Here is a 15,000-nt window from a genome sequence, read left to right as displayed (position 1 = left end):
CGTTCTGTATCGTATCGCTCTCGCTCGGCATCGCTCTCTGCACAAGGGAGGCCGAGCGAGAGCCAACGGCCGACAAATACACCCCGCTGACAGCCCCCCACAAACCATCAGAACAGGGAGGGCCGAGCCCCCCCGACCCACCCTAATGGCGGGCACCCCCCCTATTAGGGGCTTCACGGGAGGGCGACGGACCCGACCGTGCGAAGAGGCACTCAAGCAACTCAACGCACAGGGTGAGCAGACCGTGGCTTGACCCCACGACTACACACACGCACAACCCGCATGCCACCCGGGAACGAACGGAGGAACAACCTCGTTACTGCCCCCAGAATCAGCTGAACACAGCCGCCCCGGCGGAAGGAGCGTAAGCTGGCGGTGTTGCATGACCAAGCCTCCATTTAAAAACCCCCACCCAGAGGGGTCGAGGCAGAGAAGGCTGACACGATTGGCAGACGTCATGAACGTGCAGGGGCACCCTCAAACGGTGAACCCGGGAGTTGACACTGCTTCAACACACCAGGGAATCAACCACCTCGGTGTTACCCAATGCGGTGGTTGTTCCTATAACCCCTCAAGAAAAAACTCCAAAACACACCTGCGGGTATACACCGGCTATACCGCAGTACAAGTGTTTCAGTTTCCAAAAAGGGTTAACCCAGGCCTACGGGTCGCAAACATCACTTCGGACCGGGCCTGGCGGTACGGGAAGCACAGGGTCACCAGAGGAGGTCAAAAAACCACCCCCACAGGCCCCTCTTCGCCATGCGTGAGAGAGGAGCGAAAAATAATGGAGAACCAGCCCCTAAGCACACCGTACCTGGTATTCCCCGGCGGTCTCCCAACCAAGTACTAACCAGGACCAACCTGTGTAGCGGCCGAGATCCGACGAGATCGAGCGCGTACAGAATGGCATGGCTGTAAGCCATGACGACAGTGCTGAGTAAAAACATACCCAACCAGGGTCTCCATAGCGCTTAACCCTGTGACACCCAGACCGACCTGGCATTTTTCCCCCTGAAAAAAGCCCAAGTCCCTCAGGGTACCAGAACAGCAGATCTGCATCCCCGGCGGACAACGGGTTCAACTGATCTGGACCAGCGTGACCAGAACCAGTCCCGTGCCCTAACCACGCCGACATGCCTACTCCAGGAGAAGGGCAGATATGCGTGTTGATCTTAACATGAAAAGAAGGCGCCACCCAGACGTTCGGACGAACCGCGCCTGGTGGCCCACCCCAAGGGCGTGAGACCCCACCACATATGTTCAGATCCATCCCGTCATCATCCCCCAGACATGAACGAGAATCCGTCGACAACCCACCCAGGTCATGGGATGTGGTCGTCGGAAGAGGAAAAACCCCCATCTCAGTTGCTTTATAAAAACGCTGTTTCAACCACAAGCAACCAAGGCGTGCCAGTCAATCGCCTGTTTACAGCGAGCTAGCACTATACGTGCGTCGGGACACACCCCCATCAATGAACAGGCTAATTAGACCTGTCATTGAATCCCCAAGGCGCCCAGGGGAACGACAAGAGGGGTGTGACACTCCCTAACTCCAACACTTCTGGAATAGAAAGAAGGAAGCATCAACAGTATGTATCCCAGTCTACACAGCCGGGGTAAAAAATGTTCACATTTTTACATCCCACCACCCTCCCATAGGAAAGAGACGGGGATCCCCAGAGAGACTTCCCACGCGAGCTGTACAGATTGAAAAGAATATATTGCACCTTGAGCCATGTAAAAAAACTGGTTTTAGGGCCTCCGGGAAGAGGCACTGAACCCATACACACTCAATAAACGAATTGAATCGAATATACATACAATAGAAAAGGACCCTTCTAGAGGGTCCACTCACTTTGACAATCTGAGGAGGAAGGCTCTGTACTCTGATGGAGGCTTCCTCACATGGAAGAAGGAGTCCGAACTCACAGAAGGCCTGAATAGGCGCTTGGTGAGGAGGAGCCCTGACCACCCCCCCTGAAAACAGATCCATCACATGGACCTGAACAGCACACGGAAGTCCTACCAACAGAGACGCGCACGGTGACGTACTCTATGGCGGGGGAATTCCTGCGGTGCACACGCCCAATATACCAGGCCGTGGGACCAGGAACTCCCTCCCCCCCCCCCCCCCCCCCCCCCGTAACGTGCCGAACCGCCACGTGACGGGAACCTTGAAGGACAGGGGGTGTACCCCTGACCGACAGAACAATGGGGAGAGGAAAGGTTACCAGTTCACCCCTTTACGACCCCACACCCATGATACGATGTAACGACAAAAAGAGAATATGACACAGTCATAGTCAGCTCTATGAAGCGTTTCACAGCTCCACACAGCGCATGAGCTAACCTGCTATCTGATTTTTACTAAGGAAAAACACAGAATAGAGAGGGCTCTAAGAACCCCGGTCCAACATACACATGTGCTTCTGTGGCCAGTACAACCCAGTTGTAGGTCACATGACACACACAACCCATCATCACCTACAAAAAATGGCAAAAACACTCAACAGAGGAACGCCGTTTTTTTCACAATGAGAGAATACATCATTCTTGATTAGTATCGACCACAGGCCTTGCTAAGCACACATGACAGCAACCAAACCAATTTCCCTTTAGGAAATAAGTTTCTCCAGCAGATTTAGCACAACCTCAGCAATCAAGCTAAGAGTTACATCGTATCCCTACCACACAAAAGACACAATTAATGCACAACATGTCTGATAGGAGGATGAAAAAGTCCCCAGGGAACCGGGGGGGAAACACAATCCTCCTATTTTACCCTCAATACGGCCAGTTAAAACAGGAAAACCTGTTAATGTGTGAACACACTGTTCATTGTCATTACAGTCTGAGAAAGAACATTCTTTTACTCACTTGTCACCAAGCATAGCTTCATAGGTTAGTTACCTTAGTTGTGAGCATATAAACACCATGATGTTTCTCACACAACAACCAGATCCGATTTGCACGGAGAAGCTAACTGCCAGTGACAAAAAACAGCCCACACATAACCCGCAACGTATCCTAAATGCATTGCAACAACACACGTTTTGGGAAAAAACACCGTTATTCACAATACACTTAGCAAAGTAAAACCAGAAGACGTGTTATGAGGTCTGGTCAACCCCCGTACCTACCCGGAACGCAGATCAGCGAAGTGCAGTCACAGACACCGTAGGAAACACAGCCGCTCCTGTGTTGTCCGAACTGGGTAGCGTCACCGCCCCAACCCGTACTACAGTCGTTGATGCAACCTTGCCGTCCAGGCTCAGGGCAGGGTCGACGAAACATCCCCTGTCAAGGATGACGTCGCGGTCAAGAGTGTAAAACATGTTAAAATCAAAGCACGTTCAACAGAATAGCCTAACGACGCACGCGATCAGAAGCGAGCTCACGGCGGCGCGCGAGAAGCCAAGCTACCCCGCGCCAGCCATGGCCCATAGCAGCAAGCTAACGTTACCTAGCGACCACGACATGCTAGCCCCGCAGCTAACAGCTGACTGGCTAATAGTAGGCCCTAAGCAGGCCATGCAGCGATCCAGCAGGCTAACGCAGCAGTTAACAGCTGACTGGCTAACCGTAAGCTATGAACATGTAAACAATGACATAACACTCACCCAGACAGGCCGCCGTTCTGAACCTCTCCTCACTTTTTAAGAGAAAAGAGAAAACAAGATGTCAACACCGCTTCACAACGGTGACTTTACCACATCCGACGGAATCAGCACAGTACCAACTGGCCTGTGTAGCTGACTTTGAACATGAATCTGCCGCTATCGCACATTACATGCACATATCCCCTCGTGAAGGAATACTCTCATTTGGATATGAAAGATGGGGCCTTAACACGGTGACAGAGAGAATCCACTCGTCCAGAACACACAGGGATCACCAGTGTCAATGGTCGCGGCCCACTAGTTAAAACTATAATGGTCTCCAGACCAAGGCCTTCTGTCGCCTAGGTGGCTAAACAAAGGACCCTAGCCTGGGGCCGGTTTCCATAAACTTTGTCAAGTAGCCCCCATAGCACTAACAGACAAGTGGAGCCCGCCAGCAAACACTACTCACCCAACCTGGAACGCACCGCTTCTCACAACAGCGGCATGTCCGACAGTTCAGCTGTGGCCTGACAGGTTTCACCCCAACAAACACAGCAAGGAACTGCAGTTGAGAAGCATGCAGCGGCGTGCTCCCAATACGAAAACCGGTGGAGGGTTTTTAGAATGATCATCATCTTCCAGACACTCCAGTACGAAGACAATATCGCCGTATTTTCTCGAAAATAGTGAGAGAGAAAATAAAGATATGATGTCAACGTATCCTTGTTTCCCAAAGCTGCTCCTAAACCTTTCTTCCATCATGGTGTCAAGTGTGGGGATCTACCGAGGCACTTCTTCCTTGTGGTGAAAGCGAGAAGGAGGAGAGTGGGTGGCCCCACCCCTGCTTATATGGGTAAGCTGATAGGGGTGTGGTCAGACAAATATTGGGATTAAAGGTACATTGTGGTCTTTATTCAGTGCGCGTGCACGTATGCGAGATAGTGCAGAGAGCGATGCCGAGCGAGAGCGATACGATACAGAACCTTCTGTAGTGTGGTAGTGAAAGGTTAACCTTCTGTAGTGTGGTAGTGAAAGGTTAACCTTCTGCAGTGTGGTAGTGAAAGGGTTAACCTTCTGTAGTGTGGTAGTGAAAGGTTAACCTTCTGTAGTGTGGTAGTGAAAGGGTTAACCTTACATAGTGTGGTAGTGAAAGGGTTAACCTTATGCAGTGTGGTAGTGAAAGGGTTAACCTTCTGTAGTGTGGTAGTGAAAGGTTAACCTTCTGTAGTGTGGTAGTGAAAGGGTTAACCTTCTCTAGTGTGGTAGTCAATCAATCGATCAGATTTATTTATATAGCACATTTAACATGACACGTGTCAACCAAAGTGCTGTACAGAGGGTAGATACATAGATTATAGACAACAATCACAACTCCGTTTTACGGGAGGGCACACAGGCAAGCACACAGGAAAACAGGGCCTGAGTCGGTGAACGGGAAAGGCTAGAAGGTAGAAGTGGGTTTTGAGCCTAGATTTGAATGCATCTTTCGAGGGGGCGAGGAGCCTAATGGAGGTGGGGATGCTGTTCCACAGTTCAGGGGCTGCGACAGCAAAGGCACGGCCCCCCCCTGAGCTTGAGGTTAGACCTCCGGACTGTCAGGAGCCTCTGATCGGCTGACCTGAGGGACCTGGTGTTGGAATAGGGGGATAGGAGGTCTGAGATGTAGTGTGGTAGTGAAAGGGTTAACCTTATGTAGTGTTATAGTGAAAAGGTGAACCTTCTGTAGTGTGGTAGTGAAAGGTTAACCTTCTGCAGTGTGGTAGTGAAAGGTTAACCTTCTGTAGTGTGGTAGTGAAAGGTTAACCTTCTGTAGTGTGGTAGTGAAAGGGTTAATGGGAGCAGAGCAGGCTACATACCCCCCACAGTCAACGTTAAGACCCCTCACTCACAACATTAAAGTCATGATGGTACAGAGGGCTCTAAGTCTACAGAGGGCTCTAAGTCTACAGAGGGCTCTAAGTCTACAGAGGGCTCTAAGTCTACAGAGGCCTCGAAATCCATAATCCATAATTCCATGCCCTATCCCAGACCTTGTTTTTATTCTTTTTATTTCTTTGCTTTTATTTGGGCAGATTCATGCAAATGTATTTGAAACAATGGATTTAGTGTAACATGGAGCAGGTTGTGTGTTAATATGTCATGCGGATTAGTGGACAAATTAGACGGGAACACCTCTCAGAATTAAAGTAGTAAAGCAGAACTAGTAGTAGCATATAACTAGTAGCAACCCAGTAACACTAAAAGAATGAAATAATATATCCCTCAGTTAAATATTACGAGACTAAACAAATACCATTTGGCCGTCAAATGTAATAGTTCAATTTTGACGAGTGGCGATACTGGGGGGAAATCACAGTGGAACCTTGTCTATATGTCTATAGCAGAGTTGCCAGAGTTGTACCATTCCCTTCCCTTCCTACTTAAGTACTATTTTTGGGGATTTGTACTTTACTCGAGTATTATTAGGTTTGTATACTTTATACCTTTTACTCAATTACATTTCAGAGAAAAAAAAACTCCTTTTTACTCCTTACATTTAAAATGCAGACCTACTAAGTACAAAGTACAAATCTCGCAGGTCCAACCATTTTAATTAGTATATTTGTTTCTCTGGTCGAACTAACGTTAACGTTATTAATCTGCACTTTATTTAAAAACAGCCAATCTGTAAAATTCAATGGAAAATGAACCCACCCATACCCATGCTGATTGGTCCTTGTGCAAGACTAGAAAGTGGGGATCTTTGATTAAACTTTTTAGTACTTAAGTACATTTAAAAGTAGAAACGTTTTGACTTTTACTCCTCAAGTGTGTTTTTAGCCAGATACTCTGACTTTTACTTGAGTTTTACGATTTTGAGACGGTACCCATACTTTCACTTAAGTATAATCTCTGGGTACTTTTTACACCCCTGCTTGTTGTACAGAACTTGTAAGTCGCTTTGGATAAAAGGGTTCAGCTAAATGACTAAATGTATAGCAGACAGGAGAAAGAGGTTACTGCACCTGTTGCCCGGTGAATGAGGTTACCAGTTTAGCAGCTAACTACTGTCCCACTCACTGCAAGAGTTCCGCATGTAAAGTTTCATGTATACTTCAAAAAAATAAAAAGAGTTGGATTCGATTGTTGAGAACATGAGCCTCCTCTCAACTCAAACAGCGACGCGCCGACAAGACGGCGAGAATGGAAAGGTTTCTTTGGAGGGGAAAACTTCTAAATTCCTGATAATGACACAGAGATGGATAAATACACACAGGGCGTGTGAAATAACAAGCCTAGTTAAGTCAGTTAGGGACATTATTATTGTAGGCCGGCCTATCCCAGTAAACTAGCATGACATGACTGCTATCTATGGATTCCTTGACGTGGCTAACAAATGCAAATATATTGTAATCTACTTTACACTTTACTTTAATCTACTAATTCTAACTATTTGCCCCTTTAATGTGCACACACCGAGTCCGACGCGGTCGGGGAAACTCGACTAGACGGGCAGCTCGAAATCTAGTCAAACTATATGAAAACCAAATGCACAAAACACAAAAACGGGATGAAAATCTAACCAATAAAAGAAATTCGTCAATCCATTTCCCAGCATCCTCCAGCTTCAGCCCGGCCATCCAGGACACCGGCTGTGATTGGTTGAGAAAGGCTGTCGATAGGGCATCAGCGGATGCTGGGTTGAGAACCAGGAAGGGAATACAGAGCCACTGAAAAACAAAGATCACATCCGTTCAAACAACCAAACATTTCAAATGGGTCATAAAGATGGTGGCCTCCGGGTTCAACGTCCTTACTCAACGTAAGCATATCATCATAATAATAATAATAATAATATCAATCATAATAATAATAATAATAATAATAATAATAATAATAATAACAATAACAATAACAATAACAATAACAATAATAATAATAATAATAATAATAATAATAATAATAATAATAATAATAATAATAATAATAATAATAATAATAATAATAATAATAATAATAATAATACATTTAATTTATATACCGCTTTTACGGTGCTCAAAGACACTTCTCATTTTTAAACTGTGGGTCAGAATTGAATGAACCAAAATGATGTCACTCTATTGGCCCTTTTCCATTGCATGGCACCGGCTTCACTCGACTGGACTTTTTGGGGTTTTCCAGAGCTTGTATTCCTATGCTATTTTGTTCTGTTATTATTAACATTTTTAAATGTTCTTAACCCTTTCACTACCACACTACCACATGGTTAACCCTTTCACTGCAACAAGACAGAAGGTTTTAAACCCTTTCCCTGCCACACAACAAAGTGTTAACCCTTTCACAGCCACTGTTACGAAGGATCAGATTAAACCGAATATATATATTTATTTATGGATATATATTGAATAGTATTTGTATATCGTTTGATATCCCTTGTATATTCCTTGTACATATACACGGAATATCCCTTTAGCCTACTATAGCCCATAATAGTTCATTCTCTTATTGGACAAGGACCTGGCGCCAGGAGACAAGCCCCTTGGAGCCAAGTTCAATGGTACCGACGAGACATGTCTCTACTAGCCCCGGCTCTGCGCAGGAATACGGCTACCGAAAGGAGAGTGGCACTATTTGTTCACCGTGCATATAAATATGGCGCAAGTAAATGTAGAAGTCCTCTTATCCCTTAGTCCTTTACCCTTCTACCCAACTAAGTAACAGAACGTGAAGCCTCACCCACGATACCGCGTGCGGTGTAGTATGGCCTGTTTGGCCTTAGAATAGCATTGAGACCTTGTGCGAATTAATAACTGAATTGTCATAGTTTGGCACTGTACCGTCGAGTGCGACGTATTTCTATTAGGTTAATAATAGTCTATTATGTATGGTGCATCGTGCGGTTAGAGTTCTAAAGTGAGCAGCATCCCCATCGCTTCCTCGTGTTATCTAGAGTCTTAGCCAGGTTGGGCAGACCACACGTGGTGCTTTCATCCGAGGAGTTCTAGGCGAAGACCGACTGGACCTGTACATTGGATTACCTACCCGACGACTGCTGAGCCCTATGCGGCATGGAATATATATTTGCTTTGGTACTTTGATTTGTGGAGCGGATAATCGCCAACACCGAAATCGTTGACCAGACGGGCTACTACCGATGGCTCTCCTACCCCCCCTACCGGCCTACAACCGGGAGGACCCCTTCCAGAATTATCCTGCTATATCATTAAGAGTACCATAGATCTAATTCCCTAAGAGCCAGGTTGTATACTTGCTTCCTGCGTAACCAGAGATTGGACATTCAGTGTTGATTTGCCTACGAGTACTCATTTGCCTTACAAGTGCATTCAAATCATAAATGTAATAGTAACTATTATATGTACCTTTTGCTATATATTAAATATTTGATTATTACCTTTGTGTGGACCCGATTTCATTGTGGGAAAGTGTTCATCATATTTAGATATCGTGTACTGTATGGCCAGTAGTTAAAGTACATAAAGCGGTAGTGGTTTAATGATACCATACTTATCAATACAGTCAGGGAATTGTACCCCTCAGTTACAATTGGTCCTTCGAGCCGGAGGGTAATTAGTGTAATATTAATATAGTGGTATTAATATTGAAATGGCCTATGATGAACACTCCACGAAACGGTCCTCCTAAAGTAGAACGCCCGCAGCGTAGACGACAGCCACCTCAGTACTTAGAGGATTACGCTGCCAGTATACTACCTAGCCTTCTACATACGGTAAACGCGGTAAAAGTAGAAAGTAAAATTATGTCCGACCCTATCAACCAGGATACCCCGACCACAGAGGCCCTAGTGGGTTCTAATGTAACTGACCAAGCTCACGGTGGGGACCAGGAGGGAACTGACACGACTTTACCCCCCGCCAAGACCGAAGAAGTAGTCCCCCAAGAGCTCCGGGAGGAAGACAACCCTCCAGAGATGGAACTCTGCACGGAACAAGATGAGGAGAGCGCCGAGGAGATAGAGCTCCAGGACTCCCCGCAGGGGAACGCATCCCCAACGGGTACTGCCAGGAGCGGCTCACCAGTGTCTTCCCCCAGCGAGGCGGAGAGGATGCTGGCACAGGCGTTCTTCGCCAGCCTAGCAGCCTCTACGGAGCGCGATCGACTCCAAGCACAGACGCTTAGCGAGCGCGAACATTCTACCATTGAAAGAGAACGCCTCCAAGCGCAGCAACGGAGCGAAGAAGAGCGCATACGTCTGGAGCTGAGACGCCTTCAGACGGAAGAGAATATGGCAAGAGACCGGGCCGACACCCAGCGTGCCGCTGCCGGTGCCCAAAGAGAAGCAGATCTCACCAAGCGCGAAGCCGAGCGCGACAGACTACAAGGCGAGCGCGACAGACTACAAGCGCAGCTAATGGAGCAGCTGATCACCAGGGCAACACCCCCTCCCTCCACAAGGGGTTCCAGGGCCTCATCAAGACACGGGTCAAGGGCACCCTCCCCTAACCGATTAAGCGACCCTGAGCCCGACCACCAGAGAGAGCCTACACCCCCCTCCGAACTCCTTCCCCGACCGGTCCAAGTGAGACCCAGCTACAAGGAAGGAACAGCGGACACCGCGGAGAGGCTAAATAGACGACTACAGGATCTAGAAGACCTGGCAGAGGAAGAAGAGGGAGAAGAGGAGAGTCAAGCCCGACAGCAGCACATTACTCCACAGGACCAGGAGGTCCAGTACAGCCCAGGCTATACCCCCGCGGCTCTGCGCTAAGACCCCCGACTCGATTCACGGGTGAGCATGACGCACGACCAGTCCCGAGGAATAGCACCTGGACCAGCGGGCCATGGTACCCTGCCGGTACCAGCCCACCGAGAGGCGTAAGAGGAGACTCGCCCAGGAGGCCTCTCTTCCAACGCTCACCGATGTGCCAGCCATCCACGGCGTCATACATTGGCACACTGACGTTTCCAGACTTCACCCATGAGAACCGAGCACAGTACACGGAGCTACGGATGTGCTTAGAGACAATGATGGTGGATGTAGCTGATGAACGCCACAAGTATGCTATCCTATTGAAGCACCTGAAAGTGCCCAGAGCGCACAACATAGCGCTGGCCTATGCCACCTCTACTACCCCATACACAGCGGCTCTAGCAGCACTAGACCAAAGATATGGACGTATATGGGATTACGTAATACAAGAGATAAGGCATATTGACCGCCTACCCCCAGCAACAGACAATCGCTCACTAGACGACCTGTCTATCAAAGTACAATCCCTGGTAGGGATGCTGGGGGCGCAACGAGAAAAGGGTATGCACGAACTATACGCAAACTCGAACGTCGAGAGGATTTTAGAGAAGCTGCCGCCCGCCCGACAGGAGCGCTTCAGGCGGCAAAGAGACCACCGTGATCCTAACGGTCCCGAGCCATCCCTCCTAGACCTAGCCGACTTCCTGGCGAGAGAAGTCAGCAGCCTACGGCTGGATACGTTCGTGCGGAGCACACCAAGCTCCAGAGAGGGACCTAGGAGAGCAAACGATGGCCGAAGATCGGTGACTGTCATGCACCAATCAGAATCAGTACCGAGCAGCAAGAACCACAGTACCCCCTCGATGAAAGAGAAGTGGAAGATGGTGTGCCCGTACTGCGAGAAGGAACACTGGTTGTCACAATGTGACCTGTTCAAGAAGATGACCGCTGAAGAAGTGAGTCACTGGATAAAGTCCAACAGGCGCTGTTACCGATGTGCGCGCAGTCACATGGCAGCCGAGTGCCGCCTCAAGAAGAGGTGTAGTCGGTGTGACGGAGCCCACCTAGATGTCCTACACGACAGTAACAGAAGAAAGCCTGCACCATCCAGCAGCACAAAGGCAAGTGTTATGTACATTGACCCCGCTAGCAGCAGCGGCGCCCAGGTGCTCTTAAAGGTGGTCCACGTAACACTGAGTTACCAAGATAAGGTCATGGACACTTACGCCGTCCTTGATGACGGGTCAGAGAAGACCCTTCTCCTCGCGTCCGCTGCGGCCCAGCTGGGGCTGCGGGGGAGCGAGAACCAGATGACGATTCGGACAATAAGAAGAGATCTAAAGACGATAAAGGGCGAGAATGTCTCCTTCACTATCGCAGCAAGCGGGCAGCCCGAGAGACGGTATAGGATTACTAATTCTTTCACCAGCCAAGAAATAGGACTATCGCAGTACACCTACCCCATCGCCAAGCTGATGGATAAATATGTGCACCTGCGTCAACTCCCTATCCCGCTCATAGACGGTGCCACCCCGACCCTGCTGATAGGCTCCGACCATGCAGACCTCATAGTCCCGATAGACCGGGTCCATACAGGACCCAGAGGTTGCCCTGCAGCAGTCGAGACCCGCCTAGGATGGACATTACAAGGCCCCCTCGCCAAGTCTCTTAACCGAACAGCAGCCACTAGCTGCCTCCACTCCAGAGCGACAGAAGGAGACACCACACTCCTGCAGCATGTCGAGAGGCTATGGACACTAGAGACAATGCCCTTTAAGAACGAAAAGAAAGACATTCGTTCTAAGGAAGATACTTACGCCATAACCCTCCTCGAGCAAGGGACAAAGAGAGTCACAGTCAACGGAGTGATGAGATACGCAACTCCACTCCTGAGGCGAGAGGGAATGCCCACCTTTCACGCCACAAAAGAGGCGACGGAGCGGTATCTATTGAACACAGAGCGGCGCCTAGCCAAAGACCCCGCTCAAGAAGCTGTGTACCGCGCTGAGATTAACAAGCTAATCACAGCGGGACACATAAAGAAAATTGACTGGCGACGTCGTGCGCTGCTCCGCGCCTCCCTGATCAAAGGCGGCTTTGATCTCAGGCAGTGGGCCAGCAGCGACCCGCAAGTATTGCGCAGCCTCCCCCCCGAGGACAAGGCAGCGAGCAGCGACACCTGGATGGCGACCATCCCAGGAGAAGCCCAAGAAATGACACTAGGACTAGTCTGGCGCTTCAAAACAGACTCGCTCCATTATAGACACAAACCCCTGACCAAGGAGCAGGGAAGGTCAACGGCAATACCGACCACCAGACGGAGTGTATACAGAACACTCGCCAGACAATATGACCCGTTGGGATGTATTCTACCTTACACCACCAGGGCAAAGATGATTGTAAGAGCGCTATGGGACAAGGACCAGGGCTGGGACGATCCCATACCCGAACACCTTGCATCCACATGGAGAGAGTGGGAGACGGAACTCCGCTCACTCCCAGGTGTTAATATACGCCGCAGCTACTTCCCACCCACAGTGAGGCCAGAGACATGCAAGATCGACCTGCACGTATTCAGCGACGCCTCCGAAGTAGCCTACGGTTCGGTGGCCTACTTGCGTGCCCGAGAGGAGGGAGGAGAAATACATACTGCTTTCATCCTGGCCCGCTCAAGAATAGCCCCACGAAAGCAACAATCTATCCCGCGTCTAGAGCTCTGCGCAGCCCTAGCAGGAGCGCAGCTCGCCACGTTAATCCAACGTGAACTCACCATCCCGGTGCAAAGAACAATCTTGTGGTCAGACTCCACGACCGTACTCACATGGATCCGGTCTGATTCGTGCAGATACAAGGTCTTCGTGGGAGTCAGAGTCACCGAGATTCAAGAGTTAACAGAAGTAGCGAGCTGGAGGTATGTGGACACCAAACACAACCCAGCTGACGTCATCACCCGGGGAATGTCCCTGGATGACCTCACCCGTCACAACCTCTACAGTGACGGGCCAGAGTTCCTCAAGCTCCCGGAAGAAGAGTGGCCTACACCCACCCCACGGGAGGCGAGTAAAGAGGAGGCCGAAAACAAGAAACCTATGTTCTGTGGATTGAACACACTTGTCTCCACAGACCCCGACATAGACGATTGCCTCACCCTACAGAGTGCGCAGCTAAAGACATTTCTGTGGCACCACCCAGAGGTTCAGCCCACAACTGACATTTCAGCAGCTGACTACGAAGAAGCAGAACTTCTTCTACTACAATGAGCCCAGAGAGACTCGTTCCCCGATGAGCTAGCCTGTCTACAGGGAGCAAAGCCCGTCCCATCAGACAGCAGACTGCTCCACCTAGCCCCCGAGAGCGACGCCCATAATCTCATCAGAGTGGGTGGTCGTCTGCGGAGAGCCCCAGACTTACCGGATGACGTCAAGTACCCGATAGTCTTGAACAGCCGACACAAGGTCACAGAGCTGTATATAAAGAAAGGAAGAGGAACCGAGAAGCGGTGGGGTATTGTATTCAAATGCATGACCACCAGAGCGATACATATCGAACTCCTCCCAACCATGAGCACAGACTCATTCCTTATGGCCTTCCGAAGATTCACATCACGGAAAGGAAAACCGTCTACATTGTTGTCTGATCACGGGACAAACTTCAAAGGCGGAGAAAGAGAGCTGAGAGAGAGCTTCCAAGCTATGGGCCCAGAACTTAAGACCCACCTCGCTCCATCCCAGATTGACTTCCAGTTTAATCCCCCGAACGCACCTCACTTCGGTGGAACTTGGGAACGAGAAGTACGTTCTATAAAGACAGCCCTGTACGCCGTGCTTGGGGCCCAGACCGTGGCGGAAGAAGTCTTAATGACAGTCCTCACGGAGATCGAGGGAGTATTGAACTCAAAGCCCCTCGGTTACGTCTCAAGTGATGTAGCAGATGTCGACCCAGTCACCCCCAACACACTCTTGATGGGGCGGCTGGACCCCGCGCTACCCCAGATAATGTACAGGCCTGAAGAAGCGAACGGCCGAAGAATGTGGAGGTACAGTCAAGTACTGGCTGACAAGTTTTGGAACAGCTTCCTACTCCACTACCTACCGTCTCTACAGACCCGCCAGAAATGGGTGAAAGAGAGAGACAATTTGACAGAAAGAACAGTCGTCATGATTATCGACCAGTCACTACCCCGAGCTATGTGGCCGGCTGGCCGCGTAAGCAAAGTGATCACCGGTGCCGATGGAAAGGTCCGAGCAGCTGAAGTGCTCGTCCAAGGGCGGACTTACACCCGACCCGTGGCGAGGCTAATAGAACTGCCAAGGCTCCCCGATACTATCGATGACGACCATGACCCCATGACTTTGTGAACTGACTGACCTTACAGCGGACATTGAGTAGTGGACAGTGCGGTTAATCTGTCTCTGTTTAGCTAATTAGGTGGGACTAATTAGGGGGCGGCTGTTACGAAGGATCAGATTAAACCGAATATATATATTTATTTATGGATATATATTGAATAGTATTTGTATATCGTTTGATATCCCTTGTATATTCCTTGTACATATACACGGAATATCCCTTTAGCCTACTATAGCCCATAATAGTTCATTCTCTTATTGGACAAGGACCTGGCGCCAGGAGACAAGCCCCTTGGAGCCAAGTTCAATGGTACCGACGAGACATGTCTCTACTAGC

General features: G+C 49.3%; 1 protein-coding gene across 1 annotated transcript in view; it reads right to left on the bottom strand.

Annotated features, from left to right (window-relative positions):
* LOC311226430 (high-affinity choline transporter 1-like) overlaps positions 1–15,000 on the bottom strand; it is a gene marked incomplete at both ends in the record, with an annotated part of 23,604 nt that overhangs the window by 5,928 nt on the left and 2,676 nt on the right. Inside the window, one exon of the mRNA XM_084311856.1 lies at positions 7,169–7,315. Within this exon, the coding sequence (XP_084167982.1) occupies positions 7,169–7,315 (147 nt within the window). The remainder of the gene's footprint in view (positions 1–7,168; positions 7,316–15,000) is intronic.

The sequence above is a fragment of the Notolepis coatsorum genome (genome assembly GCF_963971535.1).
Source record: "Notolepis coatsorum genome assembly, chromosome: 1".
NCBI lineage: Eukaryota > Metazoa > Chordata > Actinopteri > Aulopiformes > Paralepididae > Notolepis > Notolepis coatsorum.
The sequence above is the reverse complement of the archived record's forward strand: the minus strand, read 5'-3'. Positions and strand labels throughout refer to the sequence as shown.